This window comes from Paramormyrops kingsleyae, chromosome 24, assembly GCF_048594095.1.
Source record: "Paramormyrops kingsleyae isolate MSU_618 chromosome 24, PKINGS_0.4, whole genome shotgun sequence".
NCBI classification, from domain to species: Eukaryota; Metazoa; Chordata; class Actinopteri; order Osteoglossiformes; family Mormyridae; genus Paramormyrops; species Paramormyrops kingsleyae.
This window is the reverse complement of record NC_132820.1, coordinates 16,070,292-16,098,047: the sequence shown is the minus strand read 5'-3', so window position 1 is coordinate 16,098,047 and position 27,756 is coordinate 16,070,292. Positions and strand designations below refer to the sequence as shown.

The following is a 27,756-nucleotide window of genomic DNA, read 5'->3' as shown; positions in this document are numbered from 1 at the left end:
TTAATATAACACACCTTGATAATGTTGATCAGTGATTTACATTCCTCTTCATATTTTAGTGATGTTTAGATATTATATAAAAGTTCTGGTCGCAGCGGTTAAACGGGGGCTAGTTTGTCCCTAGCAGTGACACCAGTAGCCAGTGGGTGTGGGTGAGCAGGAACACAGTGCTGGGTTGGACCCAGGTCAATATAAGCCAGTTACAATTTCAGCAGTGGCTTCGACCTGCATCATCTCTCTTTGGGAATGACCTGACCCAACAGCAGCGGAAAAGCCAGCTACGGAGCCCCCATCTACCCAAACACCACTGTGCCCACAGCCTGTCAGCAGAGGTCACAGAGAAATAAGAGACAGCCTCATCTTATACCTGTATAGGGAGGTTATAACCAATCTTGCTCAAAGTCAAACCTCGTGGCACAAAAGCAAATTGAGCTTGAAATTCCCCACATTTTCTGAATTTGGAGGAAACCCCAGCTACCTCCAGCAGGATATAAGCACTATACTGTTATTATTATGAGGATAGTAGAACTCAGACCTCTTCATGACATTAACTGAATGTGCATCTGTAAGCATCTCCATGTATGTCTGTGAGCTGCAAATCGGCTTCAGTTCTTGCTCTTTCTTGGCAATACCGGTTACTCTTGAGTATACCTGCCAGCTCTCCCAATGTTCCCAGGTTTCTCCCGTATTTTTGTTGTTTTCAAGCCATCTCCCGGCGCCCGCCCCCCCCCCGCCCCTTTGTGCTTTCTCCCAGAAATCTCCCGAAATTTGCATGACCCTCAACATTATGAATAACCCACATGCATGCGTCACCATTGTCTGACGTTACCCAACTCGTCAGATCATCTATGAAACACAATCCACACACTACATACAATTTCAACTGATCTATCACCATGACATGACAACCCACAACCAAATCTGTGTGCTTACTGATTTATCCTTATTTATATGTCTTTCCTGCTTATGTATTTGTTTGTTTGTTTTTATTTATGTTTGTTTGCTTGTCCAACACCCCCACTCCCGCATTTATCAAGCCTAAATATCGGCAGGTATGTTATTGCGGTAAATGCTGAACTGATGGGATCCAATCGCTGGGTGAATTGATGCCTAGTCTGGAGGCTCAAATCGTAGTTGCAAACAGGCATGGGTTTAAATTGGGTAACTAATTGACTAGTTGCTGGGGATGTGTTGCAGTGGTTTAGTACTCTGGGTAGGGCATCTCCGTTCAGGTGGATCTGGGCAGGGTCAGGCCTGCAACGATGCAGGTGTGACATGCAGGAAGTCCAGTGTAACACCCAGAGAACGATACTAACTCATTAAGAAGAATCTTAACAGTCTTACAATGAAAACCAGCAACGTGCAGCATGGTGGCTCAGTATTGCCTCCCACCGCTATGCTTGTGGGTTTGAATCCCACCTCTCCGGATTACCCGGTGCAGCGAATTGGCATCATGTGTGGGGTGTATCGCTGCCTCTGCTGTCAGAGATTGGGTTCAGCTCCCCCGTGACCCACACCGGGATAAGTGGCTGGAAGATGGATAGATGAAATGCAGTTACTGATATGAAACAGAGGGGATGAAGATAGAAAATGATGCAATTCATGTACAAAAAAAACTAAATGCGACAAAAGCTAAGTGCTGAATTGCACATTTTAGCACAGCGCCGGGTCTGGCTTCTTGCTCCCAAAAGGTTTTTCTCGGTTATCAACACAACCTCGAGTGAAAAGGCCCATTTGAGCCCGAGCTCACATCACATGTGGCGGACGGGGAGATGGAGCTGGTTTCGCTGCCCAGAGCCCGTTTGCTGTTATTAGCCAGAGAGTAGTGGAACCGGAACATCCTGTTTCCTAGGGCCCGCAATACGAACCGAGTGTTAATTCTCTTAAACACCATAGCAACGTCCCTTCTGTCTCTCGCAACACCCACCTCCCTCCTGCCGGGCTTCCTCTGTCCGCACGGGCTGCTTCTGAGTCCATGTGGTAGCTTACCTGCTACAATCAGGCCAGCAGGAGGTGATGATCACAACAAGCGGCCAGTGACACTGAGGTCACCGACCCCCCACAACCTGTCATGGACTCTCTCGGCCGCAACGCTTTCTGTTTGTTGTATAAATAAAGGCCTTTAGAGGAGGTCATTTCTCAGTCTTGAAGTCTCTCTTCCCAACCTTAGCTTCATTATTCCTGTGTTGCTGCATATTTGTACCTCACGTGCTGATACACAGGCTCGTTTAAACAGATGTCTGCCTTAGTTATGTTTTACTGTACCGTATTGTTTGTTGTTACGGAACAAAGGCTTGGTTCATTCCATTTAGAATGGTGAATTTGATTTAGGCTTTGTCCCAGCTAATCCAAGACTATACTTCTTAATCCCAGCAGCTGTGCTTTACCCAGAGGTTGTACATTAGTAGTATTAGTAGTATTAAAGCATTGGCTTACTTAATGTAGCTGATACTATTGGTTAATACTTTACATTGACTGCACCTTCATAATGCATTTATAGTGCATTTGCAGAACATTCGATAGCAGCTTCATAATGCATTCATAGAACATTCATAAGCAGCATGTAATTATCCCTTAACATCCTAACATGCTTAACAGATTTAATATACATTAACAACAAACATCATCTGATTAAACTGTTTGTTTTTATCGTTTGATGTTTGTTGTTAATGTATATTATTAATGTATATTACTTTACATATACAGGTGATCTTGGACCCCCAGAGGTTTTTTTCTCCTTACTTGGGAGTTTTTGGTTCCTCTCCTCCGTTGTCTTCTGGCTTTCTTTATTCAGTTTATTTCCTTCCTTTTTCCCATTCAGTATCTCTCTCTCTAATTATGTTTTATGTATCACAACACAACCCTGTAAAGCACTTTGGGACAACTTTGTTGTGAAAGGTGCTATATAAAAATAAATGCATTGTGTTGTAATTATACATATTCATACATGGCAAACACCTTTGTAAGGCATGTAAAATTTGGAAATCGTTATATGTTACTTAAGTAGGTGCCACATTGTTAAAAACACTTTACATAACATGTTACTTAGAAACACATAATTATTATCCTCAGAATTCATGGATTGTTGCACAGTGATTATCCATTGGTGCTGTCTGATGTATTGCTTATGAAGGGTAATGGTATCTACAGCTCTTTAAAAATGCTTTTCATTTGAAATGCACTTGCAGTTTATATTCTTATTCCTTGCAAAAATAACATCTCATTGTTGACAGCACTGGTCAGAACATGAAAGCAATTATTCCGGGAGATCTCTGAGGAGGATAGGTCAGCCAAAATAACACATGCTTTGAAAAGATTGTGGGATTATACTCTAAAGAAAATAGCATCATTTCTTGGTGAAGAGTTGAAAAATAGCCCTCAAATGAATGGAGAAATGCTTCCTTTGTACATGATTCTGAAACCACAGTACTAGTTGTTCCTATTGAGGTGTTTGTTCCTAAAATTCCTATGTTTATCTTTTGATGAATATTGGAGTCTCATTTTAAGGTTTTTGATTGGGCATTGACATTGTATTGCGCTAAATTGGGAGTTAACTCTCTTCCTCCCAAACAAAACACAATCTATGTCAGGGAATCTTTGTTCCGCTAATTTGACATCCTCCCGAATAGCACTAGCAGTAGTTAAATGAGTTGTAAGTGAATATGTAAGTGTAGGTGTGAGATCTCTAGGGATTTTTCTGTCTCTGAGATCTCAAACTTAAACCAGCTGTCTTGAAGCATTAACTCCCAGGGAGCAGCACTGCTAAGTGTGACGCGCAGGTATTTTGTAGCCATATGCTCTGCTAAGCGGCTGGGAGCTACAGTCGTATTTTAGAAAGAGTGCAAGAGGTTACGTGGATTTGTCTGGGTTTCAAAATGTCCCACAGGGTTTTTGTACCTTTAAAAAGAGGTCAAAAATAACCAAGATTTAATCATTTAAAATGAATGTTTTATTGCTATTACTATATGCAGCAGCATGGTTTGCAAATCTGTTTCTTTGGATACAAATTCAGCAAAGAAGAAAAAGGCAGCATGAAATTGAATCCCACACACACACAGACGCACACAGAAACACAGACAGACACACACACACACAGACGCACACAGACAAACACACAGACAGACACACACACACAGACGCACACAGAAACACAGACAGACACACACACACAGACGCACACAGACAAACACACAGACACACACAAACGCACTATATCTGCAAGGAAACTGCTGTCTCCACGGGGCAGACGGGATTCCAGAAACGAGAGCAAAGTCTCTGCAGAGAAACGCTCTGCTTGATCAATTGTTGGCTGTTAGCACTAATAAACCTATTTATAAAAGTGGCGCCGAGCAGCCATGTGTCTAGTGAGAGATGCAGATCTCATGTTTACCTTGAGTCTCTCATGCTCTGTGCGAGCACAGCGACAGCTGTACATGTTTTCGTGTTCCACTAACTGGATCCTCTGTACGTCAATGGAGAGGAACGTTTCTTCTCATCTGTTCACTGTCACTCACATACTCTCCTCCTCAACTCCAATTAGCTATTACCTGCGAGGTATGAGTCACAGTGACTGTGTTAAGAGGGCCTCGGCACGGCGCACCTGCTGGGGGGGGGGGGGGGGGTGCGCCTCCTGAAAAGCACCTCTCAGTCGTAAGGCTTACATAAGCTGGCTAGACCTCATCGCACCTCTGGGCGTTTCGACCCAGAGCGTAACTCAGGAAGACAGGCACTGAAGGAGCAGCTAAAAAGCAGAAGCAGGGATGTGCAGGGATGTGCAAATCTCTACCAAGTGGCCAAAAAAAGAAAGAAAGGAAATAAACAGGAACTAAAAGTAAAGATGCTAAATGGTGCAGCCGCCACATTTCATTTATTACTCATATGCATCTATATTTATTTTAATTTATCTAAATGTACTGTACACACCTGGAGATGAGCGCATAGGAAATGTGGCCCTAAAAGTGCCAGAAAGTTCTCTAAAAGATACATCTTGGCTGGAAAGATGTTAAATTAAGTTAAAACTGCAGTACAGAAATTGTTGAGTGAAAATGCCTATGTTTAGGGCATTTCATTTATTAGTATCTGTTCTTCCCAAAAACCTGATGCTCACAGATTATGTCAGTGTTTCCTAATCCCGGTCAGACGGTCCACGTTTTTGCTCCCTCCCAGCTCCCGGTAAATGTGGACCGTCTGGCAGGGAGCTGGGAGGGAGCAAAAACGTGGCCCGTCTGTGGGTCCCCAGGGACCGGGTTGGGAAACACTAGATTATATAATGACCTTCATATCCCATGACTGAAGCAGCAAACGCTATGGATCATCCTCCACCAAGTTTATCTGCAAGTGTCTAAGCTCTATGACCCCCCCCCCCCCCCCCTCGCTGCAGGGAAATAGTCCCAGTGCCTCTTTATTTTGCGGCTTGCAGGCAAGCGGGTTATTCTCTGAGGCTCGCTATGGTGACATGCTGCATCTTCACACATTAGCTATAATTGTGGGTAGGGTAGCTGGCTGCTACAGCCAGCAATCTTTTGATTCAAACCCCGAATGAATTCACAAGAAGACGTGTTACATACAGAAACCTTAAGGATGGAAAGTAAAAATGTGAGTTACTTACATATATAGTTTAGGACAATAGAGGCAGATTTTTTATTCTTCTTAAACATTGGACAGTCGAGTGAACAACTGAAAATGAAAATATAATTCAAATAAAACAAGTTTCTTATATAACATGGAAAGAGTATGTAACAGTGCATGTCTGACACCCTATTAACTGCTGTGTGGTGATGGCAGAGTCAGATTCTAGGCTGTGCTTTAACTTTAAGTGCACTAGTTAACGGTTTCATCCCATGAAACACAGCAGTATTTAATGTCCCTTGTACAAAGAATGCCTTGAATTTTCTCTGCTGTTGAAACTGCTAGAGGAGGTTACTTTGATGAATCAAAGATATGACATTTTCATGTTAATAGAGATATTCAAATGGAGGACTTACACTCAATATTCTTTGCTAATAAATACATTTACAGTATTTTTGGTAAATGTTAAGTGAGTAACATGCAAATGTAGAATCTCAGTTTGTGCAAGTACTCCTGGTAGTATATGCATACACCTCTGAGCCTATATCTATATAATAATGCATAATATGTGCCTCATTCAAAATTTATTCTCCTGTATTTTGGACACAAACTATGCTTTATGGTTATTTAGTTACCAGTTACATATTTATATATCAGGTAGTTTTTAAGTTAATTTCCCTTTTATTATAACGAGTACGTTACACAGCTTTACATTACTGTTTTGTTGAACATTACATTGTAAGACAAACACACAACAAAAGCCAAAACATTGTCATAGCAGGAAAGCCCATCCATAGTTCCCACTGCTGTCAGTTTTCACTCCCATCGCGTCCCCTAAGTTCCAGCCACCAGCCACAACCTTCTCACAACCTCATGCCTTTTTCCTCACCGTGATCTTGTGTTTGGTGTTTGCTTATTTATCCGTTTGTTTGATTATTTGTTAGGATAAATTAGTTTTATTATTTTATTGTAAAAAGTTAGAACCACTGGTGGAACGCTGCAGAGTACAAATCTGGGCAAAGCACATATGAAGTTCAGAACGTGAGAAAAATATATTAGAAAAATTATGTACAATGGGGTCAAGCCGCCATTAAGAAAAGCTAAAGCGAAGTGGCATAAGCCCAAGTGACGGTAACCCAGTAGCCTAAAGCAACCATGATGATGGTGATGATACTAATTTGCCAATTATAGGTACCTAGAAATTCCTTCGATCTGACATATCTTTGCTTTCCTGTGAGACACACATTACTCTGCTGACCATGGGATTCAAACCAGCAACCTCCCGGAAACAGACACAAACTCCATAAAGTACGAAGTTACACACCCATAACGTATAGTTTTAATGAAATATTAATACTTTTAATATAATCATGAATTTAATTGAATGAGTATACAGATTCATAAAACTTAAAACTGTTACCTTAGTATTTGCATACTTATGATTATTTTTATATTAGTAAAATAGCTTCTTGTTTAATAAGCTTCCGGATGTTTCTGAAACACCTTTGTACCTTTTTATTTTTAGTGATCATTTTCCCTACGCTCCACCCAGATAATGTATTATTAATCCTCATTCTTAATGCATTAATGACTATTCATATTAAGAGGATGAATTGTACAGGAGGCTGTAAGGGTGAAATTACCTCCCTGCTTTTCAAGGAAGGATTCCTGCTGGGGAGCATCAGCCAGCCCAGGTCAAACAGAGTGTCTCCCTTGATTAGGAGAATCTGCAGGCTTGTTTCCATACGAGGTGGATTTGCAGAGTGTCATTGTTCTTAAGGGCACTTTATCTTTTTGTTATTTCTGTACTGGGGCTGCTGATGTGCTATTGAGGGAGATAAATGTGGCAGGAGTCCATTCTTTCCCATCTTAGCTATCTGTGAAAGTGCAAATGCAGGCCATCACGCCATCTCAGCGCTGAGCTTTAGCGGCACGGTAAATCCTCCTCGTGAACACGCGTGTGCCCCGCGAGACTCATTTGCCGTCGCTATTGGATCGACGGTGCTTTTCGATTGCCTGTGTGCTTTTGTGACCTTGTAGGGCCCGGCCCTTTGCTGGGCTATTCACACGCTAATCACACGCTAATCACACGCTAATCACCTGCCATGGCTGCTGAGCATTATTTTCAAGCAGGAATTCGACTTATTCAATGCCCGGAAGATTCCGCTGGGGCTTTGGTCTGCCTTCTTCTTCCTCAGGGTCTGTGGACAGGCCAGTGCACTGCGTTACGAGGTGTGAACTTACTGCAGCCTCCTCTCCCTTTTTGACCTGTGTCTTTTATTTAGGCCAATTCTAGGTTCTCTATACCAGCTGATGTGTCTTTTACAGTATCTTGCTCTACAATGATGGAGATCATTTTTCCATAAGACAGCATGTACAGCACTCACAGAGTCTTGGGACACTTGCTTAATTTAATAGAAACGGTCCAAGTTTATTGGTTTCATTACAAAAGTCAATTGACAAGCAGTGTTTACCATATCTGCACAAATTTTCCACAGGCATTTCCTTTTATTAAGTGTCATAATTTTTTTTTTTGACTGACTCATTCAGTTTTATTCTTGCAATTTTGGCTCTCAAAGGGATACTAAACATAAATGTTTGGTTGTTTTATGTTATTGCAAAGGTGTTACTAATTAAAAAGCACCCAGTGAGACTGCTTGCCAAGGAATGTTTTAACTCAGAACAACTCTTCTAGAACTATAATTTGGGTTTCAGTTTATTACTACCAGGAATTAATATTGTGAACAGAAACTCGGAAACCCAGAATGCGATGCACGGGGCTTTATTGCACGGCACAGACAGACAGAACTGGCATCAGCAGGCAGAAGCAAATTTGGCGTCACAGTGCAAAGGGAATCAGAAGCCAGGGAAGTCAATCCTACACTGTACACATGAGGCTGGAGGCAGGAACATGGGGAAGGTCCAGAAGAAACGGGTCAGCAGGGTGGAGGAACTGAACCTCCTAATAAAGTGCTGATAAACCCAGGAAGCGCTGCAGGTCCTTGATGGTCCAGGGCTGGCGTCAGTCCCAGATGGCCTTCATTTTCTTCTCATCCATGCCCACTTTTCCAGGCCGGTATCTTCTATCCTAAAAACTTGATTACTGACTGGTGGAACTCACACTTCTCACCTTTGTCGAAGAGGTGATGGTCATGGAGCCGCTGAAGGACTCGGTGAGCATGCTCAAACATGTTGTGCCGGAGAAGTGGCGTAGATGAGGATATTGTCCATGTAGATGATGACGAATTGGATTTATAATGGTCTGGAAGATGGACGGACTATTGGGCAAGCCGTAAGGCATAACAAAGTACTCATACTGACCGGTCGTTGTGATGAAGGCCAACTTCCACTCATCCCCAGCGCAGATAACGATCCAGTTTAGGGCACTTTGAAGGTCCAATTTTGTGAAGACCCAGACTGTTCAGAGCAATTCCAAGACTGTGGGGATGAGGTGTAGCGGTTTACAGTACTTCTTGCTGATGGCATTCAGGGCTTTGGAGTTGATGCAAAGACATCGTCCCCCATCCTTCTTCTTGATGAAAAAGAAGCCAGAAGCAACTGGAGAATCCGACGGGCAGAATATTCCCTAAGCCAAGGCTTACCGTGCACAAGAGCCGTCACTTGGGTAGAAGTAGATTCTAAATTCACTGTCAGACAGTTAGCATAGCATCTCACCGACCATGACTGGATGACAGAAGATGCTATGCTAACTGTCTGACAAATTCTAAATGATTCTAAATTCACTGTCAGACAGTTAGCATAGCATCTCACCGACCATGACTGGATGACAGAAGATGCTATGCTAACTGTCTGACAAATTCTAAATGATTCTAAATTCACTGTCAGACAGTTAGCATAGCATCTCACTGACCATGACTGGACCTTCCCCAACAACCAGTTGATGTGGGGGTTTTACGTAAAACTATTGATTGTTTCTAATGTGAAATATATTTTATTTTTTATCAACAAATGAATAAAATAATGATTTTTCCTATAATACCAATAAATTTGTGATATTTTTTCCTGAATTAAGCAAGCGTCCCAAGACTTTCTGTGACCACTGTATATGTGAACCATGGACCATTTGATAGCAAGTAATCTGCAGGTTCATGCCCTTTGCAGATTCCGAAAGAGACATTTCTTACAGGTTAAAGGGATATGTGAATAGAAAAAAAGTGTGGAGTAATTGCTCAGCTATGTGGGCTGACATGATGGTTATTGGAGTAATTCTTCACTCAAAATAGCCCTTCCCAGGAATGTCAACACTTCTGTGTCCAACACAAGAGTGTGATCTAGGAAATAAATCGTCGCCCCTTGCTGAGTGTTTGACCACAGACTGGATTAACCGCAGCATGCTAACTATTATTCTATGAATGCTATTTAATTTTAAAGAATTTTTAATATTATTTTTTAGTTAAATACTTTTACAAATGAATGTTAACAATATATGTAAAACATTAATAGAAATATCTCATCTTCTCACTGTTTTTTCTGGTGAGGGTCACCTTGGCGCAATGCCAAACATGCCTGACCAGAGAACTTTCAGTGAGGATCCTTCAATGTTCCTTGTCCTTCACTCCAACAACACCTTCTTGGGACCTCGACCAAGGTACCTGAACCACCAGCTGACTCCTCTTGAAGAAAAAGCAGCTCCATTTTAAGTCCATGTTTGCAACTGACCATCCTGATTTTCATAAAACACTGAACAGGCATATCAACCATATTGCCCCAACAACATCTGGGGCGGATTAATGGACAGGTTTGCCTAGGCTAGAGTCTAGGGGCCCAGAGTGATCAGGGGGCCCCTATTGGCTCTATAGTTACTTTTTTAATTGCTATTTTTTTAAAATGATCCTTCGCTGGGCATTTATTTGTTTATTTGGTTAAAACTGAATGAGGAGACCAAGTCTAAATGTATCTCTTTTTTGACTCTTTATATATGTCTGTGTATTTTATGGTATGCAGATTCGTAGTCTGTTGCTGTGCAAAATGGATTTGATGATCAATGAATTTTATGCCAAGAAAGCATGTAGGAAAACATTGTAATGATAGGAACTTGTTTTATATTTTATTGGAATTTGACCCTCTCTGTAAAGTTATCTGTGGATCTATGCTACAGTATCTCTGCTAAATGTGTCTTGACTACACATTGTGGATGCAGTTTACATGCACTGGGTAAGACCTTGTCAGTTTGTTGTTCTTCTGATGTAATTGTTCTCATTTGATAGTGTCACATTCTCTTTAACTTTATTATTTTATAGTCACTAATATTTCATAGTTTTATATTTAATTGCTGTATCATTTTGCGGAATGGGGGGCAGAAGAGGTAACCTAGGAGCCCCCAAGCTCAATAATATCCAGCACTGAAAACATCCAGTCCTTTCAGTACTTCCAAGTGGATTTTTCCTGCCCTTGCAGCCTCTCTGGTGCAGCCTCTATCCACCGTAGCAACCTTAACTGCAGGGATAGATTTGGATTCAGCAAAATGTTCTAACACTGCCTCCTGGTGAGAGGGCATATCCATAGGGTTAAGGTGTTCCTCTGTGCTCTTTCCACCTCTGGACAATAAAACCCCAGATTTAGTCAGCACTTCCCAACCCAAGCTGAACACAGCCTGAGCAAAGTCCTGGTCCATCTGACCTCCTCCCCAAACACTGAATCTGGCATCAAATGATGAACGGTTGATAGGTCCGACTCTCTCTTTACCCAAGAAGCCTGCAAGTCAGGTGACACGACTGCGAAGTTTAGATTTAGCCCTGGGTAGTATGGTACCAAGCATATTTGGGAATACCCTTCTGGTCTTCACGCCAGTATTAAGGTCTTACCATCAACTTGAACCACAGAGTTGATGCGCAGTACCATTTTGACCACCTCACCCACTTTCCCTAAGAAGGTTGAGCACTCAAAACCGCAGATCAGTGCATACAGACTAACAACAGAATTTTCCTCTCAGTCACATTGAGGCAAACCTCTCGTCAACTCCAGCTGCACAGCCATCAACTTGGCACATCAACCTCAGGTCTTTCACCATGGGCAGCTCCAGAGTAGGATAGACTCCACCCCCTATCAAGAGGTGATACCTTTCCATCTGCCACACAAGCTGAGGCTCCTTCCTTAACTGTGAGGTAATTTTTCACCTTATTCCAGTGTCTATTGCCCAGGTCTATTTCATCTAGGTCTTCTATTCTCCTGTCTACTGGTCAGACGTCACTGCTCCTGTTCCAACCTTTCATTTTGTTGGTGGTTTTCCCATAAAAGTCCTCAATATAGCCATTTCAGGCTGGGTGACGTGGGTAGTTTGGCCACAAGGCACTCTCTGGCGAACATCACATCCAAGCCTGGTTCCAGGATACACTGGTTCTTCCAGGTATCTTTCATTGGGAGTATTTGTTGGATTCCAATTATTTTTTAGTCTTGCCACAGACTGATCTTACCAGGAGATCAAACTCAAGATGACATAGCTCTGTTGAACAGTAAGGCACATAAACGTGTTCACCACGATTTTCAGGGGGTGAAGAGAAATAAATATGGCAAATATTTTATCCCAGCATGCATGGTCAATGTCGCCAATGAAGCTTTGCTTTTGTGGGAAGAGTTAGCAACATATCGCTAAACCTTTCTGCCGTTCCGTTTTCCTGTTAAGATTATGACATCATTGGTCCCATCTGTGATTTTCCATCATGAAATAAGCTTGATTTGCAAAGTCTAAGATTGAATTATAAATATTAATAATTCTTTCCTCCCTTCTCTCTTCTTCTTTTCCTTCAAATCTAGAGTTACTCTATCAATTTTCAAGAATTTTTGAAATCTTACTTATGTATAAAATATGAAGCAGTATAAAATATTAATAACCAAGAAATAATGGTCACCACACTGGCTGTGATACTTGTGTAACTCTTTAATACAAAGATCAGAAACCTTCCTTCTAAGAGTGGTGATGCCATTCAGGCAGGTTGCGTGAATACATACATAAAACAGACAGCTCATAGGTTTTCAGCGGCGCTATTTTAATTCAAAAAGCATTTATGGTTTTGGGAATAATATTTATATTTAAAGACCAACATATTAAGCATCGTATGTGTAGGGGTAAGTAACATCTTCTCAATAATCAGCTGGGAAATTGCTGCACCCAATAAAAGTGCAAGAAAAATATATTTATTCATAAGTGCCAAGTGAGAAATGCGCTCCAAAATAAGCAATAAACGTGAAGCATTATGAACATATAGGGTCATGCTTGTTTTATGAATCTCCATGTGAAAAAGAGGCACAAATGCAACTACAACATGTTTGCTTCTCTGAATTGTTTATACTTTTTGCAGTGACAAAACTCTGATTTGACTTGAGCTTTCTTTCCTGGAGGCTTAGACTGTGTTCAGGGATTAGTTTTAATTCCGACTTCATCCACTCAAATTTGACACAATCTGTAGTGAGGATATGGACATTGTCACCCAATAATGGAATGCAAACAGCAGAGAAAGGGCACTAGCCCAAGGCACGCAGATGCAGTGTCATAGCCTTTTAATGGGATCAGTGGACAGAGAGGCCACACCCCCCCAGAAAATGGCCTCTAAACTATTACAGAAAGTTAGAGCCAGACATCCCTCAGAAGTTGACCCAGATCTGCATCCATTTGGCACCAAGATCTGTGGAATTTCCCTTTTAACATTGATGTAGGATTCTACTTACCTGCGCTGGTCACAGTTCAGCTGCCTGCTGCCGCTTTTCAAAGGTGATCCTTCATATTAATTACCGCACATCCTTCAATTAAAAGTAACGCAATAAAAAGTTACAAGAATTTCTTCTGTTCTCCAAAAAAGTTGCTGATATCGAGTTGCATGGCTAGATTAATGCCGCTTCAGTTCCCAAACTTCTCCTCAGGGACACTGCCGTCATTTCATGGATTCATTAAATTTCACAACCAGCTCACTTGATTAATTAATTCACGTAATTAATTATTTAACTTTAATAACTTGAGGTATTTATTAGGTATTGATTTATTGATTGGCAGTGGTCAAGTCAAAATGTATATGGGTGTATTACTGGAGTTAGCAGAACTATGGCGCAGACCCAATCCAACACCCATGACTGAGTATTTTTCGAGCATCATTAAGAATACAGAGGTAAACAAGCGCAAAGAAATTAGCTACAAATTCTCTAATGCAATCTGGTGAAACCTCATTAATAAAAGCCTGAATTATATGCACGCTTTTAAAACAAAAATATGATTTTTGGAAAGGCAATAATAGTTAAGTTTGATATCTACCATTCAACTGTGTTATTACACGGGAAATTTAGCGTTGTGTCATCAGCAGCATTAACCAAATGTCGACATGTTACACAACGCAATAAAAGTGTATAGCAAGGTGAGCAAGCTTCAACACTTTAGGAAAAAATTAAGAGGCAGAAGGTTATAGCTGAGTTTGTTTTAAAGCATACAGATGGACATGGCCAGAGTACCTGGAGGAAACAGACAAACTCCACACGCACAGAATCCTGGCAGAGACTCAAACACTGGTCCCATACTAATCGCTCCACCGCTGAGCCATCCCCAACAGTTATGTAGAGATTTCTGACTCAAACAACGTCCAGTATCTAATTGGAGTTATCAAATTGCCCATAGGTGTGCATGTGTGAGTGAATGGTGTGTGAGTTTGCCCTGTGATGGGTTGGTGCCCCATCCTGGGTTGTTCCCTGCCTTGCGCCCACAGCATTGGGGATAGGCTCCGGACCCCCCATGACCAAGGGGATTAAATGCATGGCTAAAATGGTGGTGTAGGAAAGAGGGGTTTGAGTTTATGGGGCACTGGAAGACCTTCTGGAACAGGTGGGACCTGTTCAAGCCGGACGGGTTGCATCTGAACCAGTGTATTTGGGGGGCGTATGTGTGGAGTAGTTGAGGAATGTTTAATCTAGGGCCTGGGGGGGTAGGGAGGTTAGTTAAGAATTTAGGTGGGGAGAGACGGAAAGCCCCAATAAATATTAAAAGTGGGCACTGTAAAAGGCCTACCATTAGTGTTCTGTACTTAAATGCTAGGAGTATTAGAAACAAAATTCATGATTTAGAGGCTTTAATTTCATCAGACACTTACGACATTATAGGAATAACTGAAACATGGATGAGTGACAATGATGGTGATGAATATAATATGGATGGTTATACGTTGTTCCGTAGAGACCGGATAGGCAAGAAGGGAGGTGGTGTTGCAGTATACGTAAAAGAAAACTTGCAGGCAAGGGAGCTCACTGATAAAAATAAAAGTACAGAAGCTGTATGGATAAAACTGGATGCTAAAGACTCAAATGGCCTAATTGTCGGGGTTTGTTATAGAACACCTAATGTAGCTGTAGAGGAAAGCAGAATGTTATATGATGATATCAGGATTATGAGTAATAAAAATGATGTAGTGGTTATGGGTGATGGGTACTGAATAAAAAAGGCCAGTAGAATGTTGGGTTATATCTCTAGGTGTGTGGAGTTTAAGTCAACGGAGGTGATGTTACATTTATATAATTCCTTGGTAAGACCCCACCTAGAATGTTGTGTGCAGGTTTGGTCACCATACCTTAAGAAGGACATTGCTGCCTTAGAAAAGGTGCAACGCAGGGCTACAAGAATGATTTCTGGTCTTAGAGGAATGTCTTATGAGGAGAGGTTAGCTGAGCTGAATCTGTTTAGCCTTGAGCAAAGGAGACTAAGGGGGGACATGATCCAGGTCTGGATGCTGTTCAGCCAAATGACTACTTTAATATTAGTTTAAATACTAGAACTCGTGGCCATAAGTGGAAATTAGCGGGAGAACATTTTAAAACAAATTTGAGGAAGCACTTCTTTACACAGCGTGTAGTCAGAGTATGGAATAGTCTTCCTGCTAGTGTAGAGGAAGCTAAAACCCTGGGTTCCTTTAAATTAGAGCTAGATTAACAACTCTGAGCTATTAGTTAAGTTCTCCCCAAACGAGCTCGATGGGCAAAATGGCCTCCTCTCGTTTGTAAATGTCTTATGTTCTTATAACCCTGAATAGGAAAAGCAGTTACAGGAAATGGATGGATGGAACAAGGTGGAATAAGGGGTCATATAGGCTGCCAGTCTCTGCTGTCCTACTCTGAATTGTGTTGAATTAACATTTGGCAACTTCTCTTTATTTTCTCATACAAATATATGAATGAACTGAATATATAGATGATGAGAGTTCAGCTGGAAAAACATTTACAAATTGCATGCATCACATGCTGCTCATGCGTTTGTGGAGGCTACACATTTTGCATTTGTTCGAGTGCCCCTTGCGCCTTGATCCTACCTTGCATTGGTTCATTTTTTATGCTGTAGCGTCTTGTTTTGGGGTTCTGTGGCAGGGAGCCATGATTCTGGAATGTGTGGCCTGCGTGTGTGTGTCTGCCCCAAGGAATGGTGTCCGTTCCTCATGTTCTCCCCTATATATTTTTGCGTCAGTGACCCTTCAGTACACATGGTTCCTGACTATTCATAGATGTGAACATCTCCTGCTAGAGATCTTCAGAGAACAATGGGTCTCCTAAGTAATTAATAGCAATGTCTGCCCTTTAACAAATGGTGAGCAGAGGCAGGGATAGATTAATGCTGTGTTCCAATTGAACTCGAAACTCGTAAATTCTGAGTTTCTAGTCAAAAATTTCAACTGGAACGCCCCCTCAAGTCGGAAGTTCGACTCGTGAACTCGGAGGAATCGACACAAGCCCAAGTTCAGAATCCAGGACGGCTGTGCACTTTATCAACAGAAGTTAAAGCTGTAGTTTTATACTGTTTATTAGCACTTGTGTCTTATTTGTGGCTCATTAAATTGGTCGTACACACAGTGCTGTCCAACCTCTAATCTGGTGACTTGAATTTCTGTGGTGTTTTTACGTGCAAAATACCGCATAATGCGTTGTTATGCAGTGATATTGCTAACAATAAACCAGGCTAGAGCTGGGGCCCATTTCCTCAAACAGGATTTCTAGTGGAGAACTTGTCAGATTTAAGGTAGTCTGGGCTAAATGTAAGTGAACTAGGATAAAGGCCATTTAAACTGGGGTACCTTAAATCCGACAAGTTATCTGGCTAAGCAAGAAATCTTGCATTTTGAAATGGGTCCTGTTATTGCTAAATGGCTGTCTGACTGGCTGTACTGAAACGCTGTTAACTCATGTGTGACGTGATTCGCAGTTTTTAGTTCTGACTTCTGAGGTAAATGGAACGCATCATAACTTATCGGGGGGGAGGAATGGACACTCAAGAGATACCAATTTAACAAATGGAGTGTCTATTTGCGCCTGGCTGAAAATAGTCACATGGCATCTATTTGGCTATTTACACCTGATCTCCTAACTCCCCATCCTCTGGCTCCACAAAAAACATAAACACTGTGTAGCTTGCATGTCACTTCAACAGCTGAAGGCGCTAAAGTGTGCTACAGATATAGATGACAGAGTACATTAAACACACAATGTGCTCTCGTTCTAGCAATAGGTAGCTAACTAGTGTTAGCGCCAGCTGCAGGGTTTGAAATTCATTAGTCGCAAATTTGTAGTGGAATATCATTCTTGGTTACTGACCCCTGGGTTCAAATATCATTTGCCCTTAACTAATCATTCTATTTTCGTTGAGGTGTAGTCCTGGACTATAGCCTGGGACAGCCAATGCATTAACTTGCCTCGGAGAGATTAGGCTGCTGTTGTCAGGAGGTCCTCACCATGGTCTCCACAGTCTCTGACAGTAAGACTGAAATAGAAGGATGAGGTCTGGATGTTGTCAGAGGCCTTGTATCTATTGTGCGTAAGATATGATGCATCTATTGAGTGATTACAGTGATGTTTCAGAGCTCTGCGTAATACAGCATGGACTGATAAACAACAGGAGGAATACATCAGGGTTACTGAATGGGTTATGGCAGTTTTAGACATATTGCTTATAGCTAATTTCATCTTCAAGGTGATTGTGCTCATTTTCAGAAAACCTAATTAAAAGGCGCTTAGCATGTAATGAACTTAACATTAATTATACTGCTTTTTTACATTTGTGTATATTATGAACCATATTGCATGTAGAATATCAGACTAATCATTTAAAATCTGGCAGTGTTCTAGTGTTCACTGCATTGTTCTCAGTGGAATAGCTTGGCAACGGAATCATGCGACAGGAGGAGTTCTGACTGCACCAGAGCTTATTACCAGAGTTGCCTTTTCAGACGAAGCCAGGAGAAGGGATTTGAAGGAAAACAAAGGACCACATAAACCAATAAAAAGAACTGCCGTTGCATTTGGGGGGAGGGGGAGGGTTGGGTGGTGACTCTGCAACCTTTTGCGCAAAAATCAGGCCGGTTTACTTTTGAAATAAAAGTAGAACACACCATTTTGTGTGCAATCAGGCGACTAGAGGTAGGACAGCAATAAAACCTTTTACGATGGCTGGATTCCCCCTCTTGAGACAGACAGAAACACTGAGCCACTGCGGCCTCCCCCACATTCTCTATTTACATTTATGTGGGCCTTCCTGCACTCATCCCTTTTCATATAAACTATGAAAGCCAGCTATAAAATACAAGCGCGTGTCCCTTTAAATGTGGGTGGTTTATGGCTACGGTTGTCACGGGAACAAGCCGCACCGTGGGTTCGAATCTGGGTTTTCACAGCCTCCATGCTCAGCTAAGCTAAATATGTAAGTATATGTCCAAAATACTAACACATTTGGTTCGAGTGCATTGGTGGCTTTTATCTACTAGGGCGTTTTGCTCATTCAGTGATATCCCTGGATATTCCTACATTTCATAAGAAATGGTATAAGCACATTCATTGACATGCGCTTCAGGGAGCACAGTGTCATCGTCTTCCCTTTGCTTCTAGGTGTGGAAGGTAACGCTTGGTGCCTTGTACAGCCCTGTATGAAGTATGACCTGGATGCCTACATACCCCAACTACAACAGAGTCCTTGTCTTGATTAATGGTATCTTCTAATTACTTTTCAAGTTTTTTTATTTCATTTAACTGTTAAGCTCCACTGTGTAAAACTGCAGTGTAAACCCTGAAAGGTAGAATTCTTCATGGTCTTTCTAAGAATGAACAGGCCATGGCTTAATTAGCGTCGTGGGGTGTTTCTCAGTACCAAGACTGCAAAGAACGTCCGGTCTTGGTCTTTATAATTTGCCCCCCGAGAACGAACTTGAGGCGCAGTGAGTCGTGGGATTGGTCTCGTTTGGCAAGGATGCAACCGATCTCTCCTTGATATTTATAGTGGGACAAGAACGACATCTGGGGATTTTTATCATCCTCCGTACTTCTGTTCTTGAGTATTGGGACTGGTCTTCGGCAATGTACTGTAAGAGGACATCACAGAGCTACATGAGAACACTAAGTACACATTCAGAGAAACACCCTTAGCATCTTTGTGTGGTGGTCATACATTATGATGACGTGAGCTCAACTGCGTTTATACTGACGTCAGCAGGCGACTAGAATATGGGCATGAGATCTCTGCTGCGGCCTCTTCCTGTCTGCCACACTGAAGGTAATGCAGGAGTTCTGTGCTAAACACTGAACTGTTGATATGGAGTCCTATCGAGTGCAGACCAGCCACTCAGCGAGCTGCCCTGCTACCTCACAGCTCAAGGGTTGGAGGGCTTCAAGCTGGTCTCCACGGCATCCATGACAGAGAAAGAAAACACAAGGGGCATTTTTAAAAGTATATCTTAATATAAACATTTTATTCAGTGCATTTTGTGTATACAACAAATAATAAACGTCTGGAAGGTACCAAGCCGAATGCCTGCTTGGATGTCATATGGGTTCGATCCTGATACAATTGGAACAAATGATCCAACATGGGTTAGTACACATAGCCTACATCATGCAGCTCTATTCCAGAAGTCCCAGCTGTTTCCCATGCAACAGATACGTTCACCTAAAAAATTAACTGAGTCTAGATTATAAACAAGAACCTCCCTGTAAGCACGCATGAAGGAGATATGTTGGTCAAGGTACAGAGTACTTAGCCCACAAAAAAGGGTCTTTGCTGTATACGACGGTTTGTTTGTCCACGTCTAGTGCCAGAAAGGGGAGGGTTCTTTCTCCCTTTCAACTTTACTCTATTTTTACAAATCAGACACAACTTATAAAAATGTTCAGCCACTTGAAATTCCACAGTATTCACTTTGTTTTCATACAAAATTGTGACCACTTTTTAACTAGAAAACAGTGGCTGGGGTGAGGACCTCTCCTGATATCAGTGGTGAGTAGAGTCATTCATTGGTTTTCAACAAAGGTTGGGGTCTGACACAAACGTTCGGTGGCAAACAGACACCTATGACAGGCGTAACCTGACACGATTTAAACAAAAGGGAACTCACGATGATCAAACCATATCCCATCTCCAACACTTCAAATAATACTGAACCACGTGCAATCTACCATCATTCTCTTCATCTCGTTTGTCGTTTTTTACACTGTTATGGAACATGCATCTGTGCTCTGGCACAAAGTAAATCAGTCACACCACTGCCTCGGGTAACGAGACCCGGGCGAAACGGCGACGCATCCACACCGAGGAGGCAAAAAAGGAGGAACGAAAAAAAATTAACTCACAGCTAATTTCGTAAATTAGCAAGCGGGAGGAGGCACGGCTTCTAAGTCTTAAGACACAACAGGCCCCACCCAATCCCCTATTTTATATCAGGTCATCTGAAAGTCTTTGTATTTCTCATGCAAGAGGATGGTTAAAATGTAAACACTGCAAGGTCACTGCCTCCCTTTGCCAAGGGACTCGTGGGCCACAACAGGCCATGTCGCCGCAATAGAAGTAACCAGTGACACTACTACTATCTACCCCGGTCAAATAAAGTAGGAATCCTCAAGGGGAGGAAACCGCAAAATGCGATAATGACTCAGCTTTACAAGAGTAAACTACCAAAGATAACTGGCTTTTCTGACCTTTCGTCAGGAAGCAAATTGTCATAAATGCAGATTTTGAAAAGAATAATATCCAAACAAACCAAGAAAAAAATAAGGAAACAATACTGTTAGTCTGATTAGGTTGTGCTGCGCTTATCTCTGTCCTGAACCGATGGTGGTTTGAGTGGGCAAAAGGGACGTCTGCTTGAAGTCATCAACCTCCAGAGGTAAGAGTACAGTAGGAGTCTTGCCCAAGCCCAGGGCCCAGCGGCCCGGCGGCCCAGCGGCCCGGCGGCCCAGCTACGTGGACTCATTCTGGCTCACGACCTTGCAGCCGTTCAGCATGGCCGACGCGCTCCGGCTCTTCGTGGGTGTGCCGCTTCCAGACCGTGAGAACTCAGTCAGGTCATGCAGTGAGGGCTCCCTGTACATGGCCACTGGAGATAGAGAAGATGGAGAAGATGGAGGGAGTCTCAGATCAGATGCTGGCCACATCGCAGGCCACACAGACAATCAGTATCAGAAAATCAGAACCAGAATATATCGCTCCCCGGGTTACGACGGTCCTTGTTACGATATTTTGACTTTATGATGGGTAAATGTTTTTTACGTTCAGTACATTATTCAATAAATTACATGAGATGTTCAACACTATTATAAAATAGGCTTTGTGTTAATGATTTTGCCCAACTGTTGGCTAATGTACTGTAAGTGTTCTAAGCATGTCTTTAAGGTAGGCTATGATGTTTCTTAGCTTCAGTGTACTGTATTAAAATGCATTTTTGCTTTGCGATATTTTTGCCTTATGATAGGTTTATTGGAATGTAACTCCATCGTAAGCTGGGGAGAGGCTGTACTTTATTAATCCTGTGGGGAAATTTGGGGAAAAATGGAAAGAACCAGCAGCAAAGCCTTCAAGGTACATGGACATTAGATGAGATCCAATGGATGACTGAAGCAGTGGCCTCAGCCATCCGCTGTTAAAACCACCTACACTGCATTTAAATCCATTGGCGTACACCAGCATTTAACATTGTTACAGAATCAGTCTTCACACACTTAAGCCAATTGATACGGCTCATGGGATTAACGAGATGGTGAGTCAATGCTCAGTTTGTCAATAGAACATCTCAGGTATAACATCAGACTGGAATATGATAGACAGACCAAGGTACCTGCATGTAAACTATCTGTGGAAATAAGCATTAATTTAAACCACTGAAATGAACTGACTTATATGTGCAAAATCCTAGGATGTAATGGCAGACTATATTAGCTGCACATGTTAAGTGGATTTCCCTGATATACAGAGGGGTAGCGTGTCGGATCCTGCCCTTAGCGCTGCCATTGCAGGGTGCGTCACTTGCACGGGGTTCCCCCTCTTCTGCCGTTACACACAGCAGCCCCCATGCCTGCCGTCCTCTGAAGTCACCCAATCAGACGTCATGCCTTTTAAAGCTCTGCCCGAGGTCTCTTCTTCATGAAAGAATATCTGGATCTTTTACATTCACAATATAAATATTCTTTTTGTCAGGTACCTTCTGCTTGCTGTCTGGAGAGTCAAGCTCTTTAAGTTCAGCTGAATTCAATGGAAATTCTTGTGTGTGCATTCACTTGAATCTGACGGTTGTAAGTTCCGGATCTTATCATTTTGCACACTTATATCACTTGTTTCAGCTCAAAATTCAGCAGCATTCGGGGGCAATAACGATGTGCCCTGAAACCGGGCCTGGGGCCTTCAGCCTGCCTTCAGGTAGCTGCTGGAGATGATAGAGACTCACAAGGGGCTAAGACGATGAGCCTGGCTGGCCGAAACCCAGGCTGAGTGGAAAACAAATTAACGGACCTCCATGCTTATGAGTTATTGTTGGGTTTCAAGTGTTTCCTAGTCATGTTTTGGAACAAATAGGCGCCTGACTATTGGCCTGATTCACAACCCCCTCCCTTCCCCGAGTGACTAGACAGCAGAACCAGGATAATTTTGTGTGCCCTTAAGTTTCGTTCCATCTTACTTGAAAGCGCTGCTCCGATAAGCTTGATAATTAATGAGCTGCTATGCCAGGAGTGAAGATGACAAACAGCAGGATGAGCATCACATAATCAGCCAGAAAGTGCAGTGGCCGTCATCCCGCTCTGCAGGAAAGACGTCTGTGCTCACGCAAAAGCTTTCCAAGGGAAACCTTTACTCAACACCCATTATTACTGGGCTCCTTTTGAGACAGCATCTCTTATTGCAATCCTGGTTACCCTATTCTATAAGGTACTTATAGGATTACCCAGGAAACTGGCCCCATTCCAGTGTAGAAATGGCACTTGTACTAGTGGCAGATGCATGGATTTCTCTTGCATCACAGGTTTCTGTATAGGAGCATCACTGAATGAGGTTTAAATAGTTCACTTCCTCCTTTAACGTGACTTGCAGTAGATGGGCTCTTCCTGTCCTGATGCTTGTGCCCACAATTGCTTTGCTTTAGCCATTTACATGGGCGTGAAGATGGCTGAAGGCGACTTGTAAAGGATGTCATAACACATTGCACATAAAAAATTCATCATCGCGCTTGCTGTTTGTTCTTCTTCAACATTCATTTCATCTTATTCTCCAAAATGGCAGTAAATTTGACCGATTCTGCTAACCGGACTAGCAGGGCTAGGTATACAGGGACTTACTTACTAAAAGGTTACTAATTAGGTTACTAATCAGAGGACTGGTCCTCACACCTGGGTTTGAGCAGCTGACCTAAAGGTTGCCCCAAAAACCTGCAAATACACTGGCCCTTTATGGATAAGATTGCCCACCCCGGGCTACATCTTAAATCTCGTGAAAATAAGAGATCTGGGTTGGGTTTCCTGATAATGGTGAATCTTATCGAAAGGTAGACCTTATTAAAGTTTATTTTTCTACGTGTTTGTAAGAGGTTGCTTAAGGGATAGCTTCTTAAGTGTGACGTTACTAGGTGCTGTCCATGGCAATGGTGCCAGATTGGTTGACATCGATGGTCTGAGAATCAATCATTCCCTCCACGCAGTGACTGCTTGACAGTGGCATGAGAGAAAGTGATGTTCTTTATAAATATAACACTGCAGGAATGCTTCAAAACATTGCATTAATCAGAACTGGGTAGAATGTAAACATAAAATTCCAAATAAGCAAACTGAATTATCTAACATCTATTTGTCGATTGGTACACAAACTCGCCTCCCCAGATTGTACTATTATCATTATATGTTTGTTTGTATAAAACACCTGCGTGCACCAATACTGTATGTGTGCATGTCATTGATATTAAGATAAGATAGATAAGATAGATCTTTATTGTCACTATTACAAAACAGTGAAAAACAGTTTAGCGATTCTCTTTAGCAGCATAAGTTAAAGTAATAAATAAGAAAAAAGTACAACGTATAAAAAGAAATATTGGGACGAGCAATGGCACAATAGCCGAAAGATAAGTTGCGTTACTGTCTATACAAACGTAAGAGAATGTCCTATGTGCTTTAGCATTGACTACTAAGGACTATTCCAGGGGGCTTTTTTGGGGAAAATGTATTAGACTTACATGTAAATGAACCTGCAGTGTCGACTCTTATCAACCTCATGAACCAAACTTTTGATGTGCGGTGACTTTGGCACATTAGAGAGGTGTGTGCATTCCAGGGGGGTCGGAAATAGAGGGGACAGGGGGAACATGTCCCCCACTTGTCTCCAGACCCCCCGCCGTCCCAAAAAAATACATAATTAAGAGTGCATTCCTTATCTTTTATGATGAATCCGCATGGTAGTGAGATCAATTCGCAGCGCATGCCGAGCGCGAGGACAAAACACATACCTGAGAAGATTGTAGTCCTGTATCAGATTCAAGCTCATTTTATCATACGGATCAGTTATTTCTTTGGTTATGAAAGTCTTATTTTAAATGATTAAATCTTCAATATTTTAGAATTATTTTAAAATTGTAAAGTGATAGCTGAGAGTGATTCTCACCAACCTTATGAAAGTATCTCTTACAGAAGGTATACTTAGGTAAGGATGTTTTGGGGAACACCTCAAAACGGTAAGGTACAGCTTAAGGTATAACTTACAAATGATGTAGAGTTAAGAAGGTTTCCGGGAATCCCAGTCCTGGTCTTTCAGAGACCGGAATGGGAATATTGTCCTCTTACCCAATGAGTGAATGTGAGTACCGCTCCTTCGTCTTCCATACACTGCCTAATATTTCCTGATGCCCACAGGGTGAGCCGTCATGGGGGGGTTTCAGAAGGACACTGCAGCTGTCAGGGGAGATGAGCAATCTGAAGCCCTAGGAGGTCGTATGAGCGCGGCAGACTCACACTCACCTTTCAGGGGTTTGGGAAGGAAGTGAGCTGCTGGTTTGTTCTTCTTTACATGGTTTCCTTTCATGATCTCTCCCTCTTTGTTCAGCCCCAGATACCAGCCTCTACCAGACTGCTGTTGCCGGTAGATCATGGAGGAGTAGGTTACATAGTAGTTCTCAAATACTGATTCCTTGAACTTGCACTCTGGTGTGAAGTGTTCCTGAGCGAGAGGCACAATGCAGGAAGAGAGGGTTAAAAAAAAGTGTGAGAGAGAGAGAGAGAGAGAGACAGAAGAAGTGGATAAGATCAAAGGCATCCTCAGTGGCCTGTACTCTGCCCAGTGCATCAATGGCTTTCGTTTCACTGAGAACACTTACATGAACAGCGATACCAGCACTGATATCTTCATCTAAGCGTCACGGATTAAAAAAACGCAGACAGTATCTGCATTGGGGCACAAGCACGAAAGGAGCGATAACGTTGCATTTTTCATGCAGGAAAATGCCAGCTTGCAGCTTTACACAGCCATGTGCAAATTATCCTCGTTGTTCCTTCATTTAAAAACGAAGCCTCAGATCTCTAATGAGTCGACTTTGACGGAGTGCAGGCGTGGGAACCGCCACGGGAGCTGATCTCAGGAGCTCTGTGTGACTCTCTCATCTTGCTGCCCTGGTATCTCCCTCCATCTTGTGCACTTCCACCCTCCTTTTCTCTACCAAAATGTCTAAATTATAACTCTGCCGACTGACAAATGGTTTGTTGCCAGTTCTGTACTTTGCTTCTGGAAGGTCCGACCCCTGCTACAACTGTTGACTCGGGTGTTTCGCGATACCAAGAACGCAAAGACCGTACTTGTGGTCTTGGCAAGAGCCGTCTTGCTAACTTAACCAAGAACAAACTTGGGGTGAAATGAATCATGGGATTGGTCTCCCTAGGCGAGGACCCTACCGGTGTATCCTTGATATTTGGGGCGGAGCAAGAATGGAATGGAAGATGATGTGAAATGGATACACGAGAACACAAGTACAGTGAAGTATGCGTATTGAGAAACACCCCTTGATGTGGCTGAGATCATCGATAATCCTCCTACAAACACTTTATTTCATCGCCACATGTTGACGTGCTCTGTTCAGTCAAGGCAGTATCCCCAGTGGCAGGTCTGTTAAGAGTTATGTTCTGAGCATGAATACAGCAGCATTATATCAAAGAAAATGTTCAAAGCTATTTATCTGGGTAGTAAGTATATATTTGCACAGGAAAAAAAAAATACAATTTAACATTACAATATATGCGAAAAATAAAAGTAACACAAAAAAAGCAACAAGAATTTCTGTTCTCGAAAAAGTTACTGATCCCTTGTTGGATGACTAGATGAACATCGCTTCGGTTCCCAAACCTCACCTCAGGAGCACCTCAGCCATTCCATGTATTCGTTATATTTCATGATCAGCTCGCAGAATTAATTAACATAATTCGTTAAATAGATCTTGATTAGCTATATATTGCATGCAAGTGGGCAACAAATACATGGCTATGTTGGATAGTTTCTACAAATACTGGGGTAGCTAGTTTCATACCAAAATAAAGATTATTTAAACGGAATTTTCATGAATTGCTTATGACTTTTTGTACAGAACTGTATATATCAGTTTTTGGTTGAAAAGGTGAGCAAATCAGATAATGGAGCCCCTCGTAAGCGTGATTGGCCGGAGGGGGTGATGTCATGCCACCTCTGGCTCCAGTCCCTCGACTCAGATGCTCCATGTGCATTCTGGGAATCAGCCATAATATCCACAGAGTAGCGGGGATGTGTTTGACTACTAAAGCACTAAGTGCTAAAGTACAGCACACTCAGTGTGATATCGCACCTCCCAGCGCAGTGCCGCTGACGCGCTTCACGCCTCAGCCACATATAAAACTTTAAAATGCATGACAGACACCAGGCCTCGTTTCGAGATGCGCTAAAGACGTCCCTTTGTGCTCTGCATCCGACCGCATTGAAATGTCTTCTGAGGGTGAGGCAGATTTCACCCAGAGGAGGCTACATCAAGCCGACTAGTACTTAGACGCAAAACAGAGCAGGCAGCTTTACCAAACAAACAGGGAAATGCGGGTGAAGCTGCTTTGAAAGTGAGGTGTAGACGTTAATAGATCCTGCTGTCATTACCGTGGTCTGTAATCCATGCACTATGGAAGCCCAGGAGACGTCTATGTTGTGACTACAGGACAGGGAAACGGCCTCTCTCATTACTGCAAACGAGCAATATTCCTGCTGTAATAAGGAGTTAGCTCCTCAGACCACTGGAAACTCATCACTGTTCTTTGGAAACGATTATCCAGGGTTGTTTTCTTAGGGTGGTTTACGTAACGACCCTGCTCAGTGGTGCGGCAGCTGAAGGTCAGATTAATTAATGAGAAATCAAACATTAATCTACTGTCAGGGAGGACGCGATCAGACCTGGAGTTCTATCTTGATTGGCCACAATTATGATTTAAGCATCAACAAAAAAGATCAAAACCAAAGCAATAATGATGCAGAATAATGACTCAAACAATAGGGAGTGGAGCTAAGATAATTCCTGAGGACTCTGAAGATGCACTAATTTACGCCCTTTTCCCCCAAGCGATGAGACAATTAAGCAGTGGATGAATTACACAAAACATACACCTCAGGAAGTGGCAGCCATGACGGTTCTTTCCTTCCTTTTATATTTGCTACGTTAAGATTGCGCTCGCTATCAAGCCTGGGCATTTGTCTCACTGCAGTAAGAAGCAGTTGAACAATTCATTAGTGAGCTCCCAGAGCCCCCCGCTCTCCGGTTGCTAGGGTGAGCTGCTGAGATACGCCGGCCGCATTAATCACTGCGCTGTGCTTAGCCAGAAAATTATGAACCGTTCGTCCCCATGTCGAAGACGTAGCCTCGCGTTTCTGTTTTAATGAGCTCGGGGGTTCTTGGAATCCAATTTATGGAATTC

The 27,756-nt window shown here is 42.4% G+C and overlaps 1 protein-coding gene across 8 annotated transcripts in view; it reads right to left on the bottom strand.

Annotated features, from left to right (window-relative positions):
* Nucleotides 1-19,252: 19,252 nt before the first annotated feature.
* Nucleotides 19,253-27,756, bottom strand: part of LOC111859691 (fibroblast growth factor 13) — a 117,022-nt gene continuing 108,518 nt past the window's right edge. For all 8 annotated transcript variants that reach the window (XM_023842629.2, XM_023842630.2, XM_023842628.2 and 5 more), the window contains 2 exons: nucleotides 24,802-25,000; nucleotides 19,253-20,903 (listed from right to left, as the gene is read on the bottom strand). In XM_023842629.2, coding sequence (XP_023698397.1) covers nucleotides 20,767-20,903; nucleotides 24,802-25,000 — 336 coding nt within the window. In that variant the 3' untranslated portion in view covers nucleotides 19,253-20,766. The remainder of the gene's footprint in view (nucleotides 20,904-24,801; nucleotides 25,001-27,756) is intronic.